The sequence below is a fragment of the Cyprinodon variegatus genome, unplaced genomic scaffold (genome assembly GCF_000732505.1).
Source record: "Cyprinodon variegatus isolate N-32 unplaced genomic scaffold, C_variegatus-1.0 Scaffold28, whole genome shotgun sequence".
NCBI classification, from domain to species: domain Eukaryota; kingdom Metazoa; phylum Chordata; class Actinopteri; order Cyprinodontiformes; family Cyprinodontidae; genus Cyprinodon; species Cyprinodon variegatus.
Genome location: NW_015150481.1, coordinates 543,313 through 546,231, shown reverse-complemented (window position 1 = coordinate 546,231; position 2,919 = coordinate 543,313). Strand labels below are relative to the sequence as shown.

At 44.5% G+C, this 2,919-nt stretch overlaps 1 protein-coding gene across 1 annotated transcript in view; it reads left to right on the top strand.

Annotated features, from left to right (window-relative positions):
* Positions 1-642: 642 nt before the first annotated feature.
* The window catches only part of tsr2 (TSR2, 20S rRNA accumulation, homolog (S. cerevisiae)), a 4,679-nt gene continuing 2,402 nt past the window's right edge, over positions 643-2,919 (top strand). The window contains exons 1-4 of the mRNA XM_015397464.1: positions 643-767; positions 2,275-2,365; positions 2,457-2,548; positions 2,623-2,781. Coding sequence (XP_015252950.1) covers positions 690-767; positions 2,275-2,365; positions 2,457-2,548; positions 2,623-2,781 — 420 coding nt within the window. The 5' untranslated portion in view covers positions 643-689. The remainder of the gene's footprint in view (positions 768-2,274; positions 2,366-2,456; positions 2,549-2,622; positions 2,782-2,919) is intronic.

The following is a 2,919-nucleotide window of genomic DNA, read 5'->3' as shown; positions in this document are numbered from 1 at the left end:
GCTGCATTTTCTATTTATATCATGTAAAACTGTAACTAGAGAATGTAACAAAAGTATTTCTGATTCTGATTTTCACTTTGGGCACCTTTAGCTAGCCTGTGAGAGAGACTGGAAATTCTCTGACTGCGGGGAACCTATTGATTGATTGATTTTATTCATCTCACAGTGGAGAAATTCACTGCGTAGTTCTTGTTCTCTGCATTAAATCCTGCCGAGTTTTTTCTGTATTGCTGGATTTTGAAACAACTATTTCAAGAAGAGCCAACGCCATTGCAGCCGCCCAGAATTCTGCAGGCAACTGTTTGGACAGCTCAGTGACAGCACCAGGGGGCTAGTTCCTCATTCGGATATCTAAAAATATCATTTTGAATTGAGGGATTATGGTTTCGATATTTGGTTTGTAATTCTGGATGTTTGACTCTTGCAATGACGAATCAGGTGACATCATTAGAGATATCTCAAAATGCATTTTGACAAAATGTGATTGATCATAATATAATTTCAGATATATTAAATTATTATTCATGATATTCACACTTTTTTTCCCTCTTCATAAAAGTTTCTTTGCTTTCTGACTGTTTGCGGATAGTCAGAAGAAGTTGATTTTATGATATATCGGCCTGCCATACTCCATAGTTCTGCGGCTTCAAGCAAATGACGTCACGAATCAAGACGACGTCAGATCCAAGATGGCGGCCTCCAAGGCGTCACGTGAACTCTTCACGGAGGGAGTCCGAGCGGTTCTTCAAACGTGGCCGGTTCTACAGGTGAGCCACCATGTCCGGGTCAGCTTCCGGGTCCGGTTCCGGGTTCGGACCCGGGTCTGGGGGATAAAGAGGTTCAGCCAGAGCACGCGATCTGTGAGCTAAAGTTCCCAGCTAATGCTAACAGCTGCATTTGGGTACTTCTTCCCCCAGAACCATCAGAACACTGGTCCTGGTTCAGGTCCAGGTTCTGGTTCTGGTCCAGGTTCAGGTCCAGGTCCTGGTTCAGGTCCAGGTTCTGGGTTGGTTTAAGCTGTAGATCCTCCGAACCTTAAAAAGATCCAGTAGAACTTCAGGCTCAGAGTTCAGCAGATTTCTAAATCCAATCTGAGAACATTTTCCGCTCATAGATAAAATAAATAATTATCATCAAAGTTAAAACAGGAAGCAGCGGTGCTTTCATCTATTTATAAACATGTATTAATATTTAAACATCATAAATCAGGTGTAGAATCCAGTTTCTCTCCATACTGTCTGTATTTGCTGAGTTTAATCAGGTGTAGAAACAGAGAAAGCAGGTGATGCTCCTCACTATTAGGCAGGGGCGGATCTAGGATTCTAGATCAGGGATCCTGAGGGTGAAGAGGAGACTTTCTGTTAAATCCCGTTCTAATGTAGAATATGACAGATTACTGGATTAAAGCAGTTTCTAGTATCCTCCATGCTATCACATAATAATCCCGCTCCATAACATGGAGGAAATGAATTCACCTGCAGGTCTTTTTATTTCTTTCTTCATTAACAACAAACTCTGTGGATTTGGTGACATTTGATCATTATTTGACAAAGTTATGATGGAAATAAAATATTTTAGCTATTTGATAGAATCTGTTGGAGGAAGAGGAGGGTACAGGGTCGTTCTTTTTAAAGTGGAGAGGGCGGGTCTTTTAAAAAATTCATGAAAATCCTCCACTGCACCTTTAAGCTGAAACTAACTGACTTTGTTCAGTTTGAAGTAAAATCAGGAGTTCTGATGGATCTACTACAGACGCTCTGACCTGGATGCTGGGGAGGCTGCTGTGACGTTAGGAAGCTGAAGCATTTTTTTTTTTTTTTTACAAAAAAAGAAAGTTCAAATTTATTTAACGTCCTCATATGGAAAGATAGAGCTCTGACTGAGGCAACATTTGGAGGAAAATTCAACTTTAGTTCATGAAGGCCGTTCCCTGTCAGGTTAATTTTCTTCTCTCTGGTCAGATGGATCTCATAATAACAGCCCCCCCCCCCTTCATCCCATGAATGAGGCTGAGACTCATTCTGATCTCAGGACCTTCGTTTGGAGCCTGGGAGGCTGAGAACAGACAAACCTCAACATTTTTACTCCACAACGTCCTCTACTTCCTCCTCTTCCTCTCTCCATCCTCCTCTTCCTCTCTCCATCCTCCTCTTCCTCTCTCCCTTCCTCTCCCTCTCTCCTTCCTTCTCTTCCTTATTCCTTCATCCTTCCTTCCTCTCTCCATCCTCCTCTTCCTCTCTCCATCTAAAGTTTCTCTGACCATCCGTCCCTCAGATCGCCGTGGACAACGGATTTGGAGGCGTGTACGGCCAGCAGAAAGCTGATTGGATGGTGGATGTAGTCCAGCAGTATTTCCATGACAACGGTAGGTTTCCATGGTGACAGCTGATGATGTCTTCCTGTTTAAAGCCTTTAAATCATTCAGACGGCTAACCTGTTTGTGTTGGTGGGGGCAGCTGACCTGCAGCGCTGGGAGGTGGAGGACTTCCTGTCGCAGCTCCTGGATCAGGAGTTCAACACGGTGGTGGAAGATGGCAGCTTACCTCAGGTAGGAGAACCAGCGGAACATTCCAGAAGCCTGGATGTCAGCGGTTCTGACCCGCTTCTTTCTGGTGTCTCTAGGTTTCGACCCGTCTGCTGGAGCTGTTTGCTCAGTGGCAGCAGGGGGCGCTGCAGCAGCTCCAACACACCATTCAGACTCTGACCCAGAGCAAGACGCAGAGGGCAAAGGTCACGGCTCCACCCACGCAGTCAGACGAGGAGAGTGACGAGGAGACGCAGGTAGGAGTCCAGATTTATCCCTCAGGTCCCATCTGTTGGCTCAGATGCTTTTATTTTGAAATGTCTCCCATCAGGTGGTTTATAAAACAACAGCAGGCAGAAATACTGAAGCTCAGAACCTTAATGGGAAATCATATT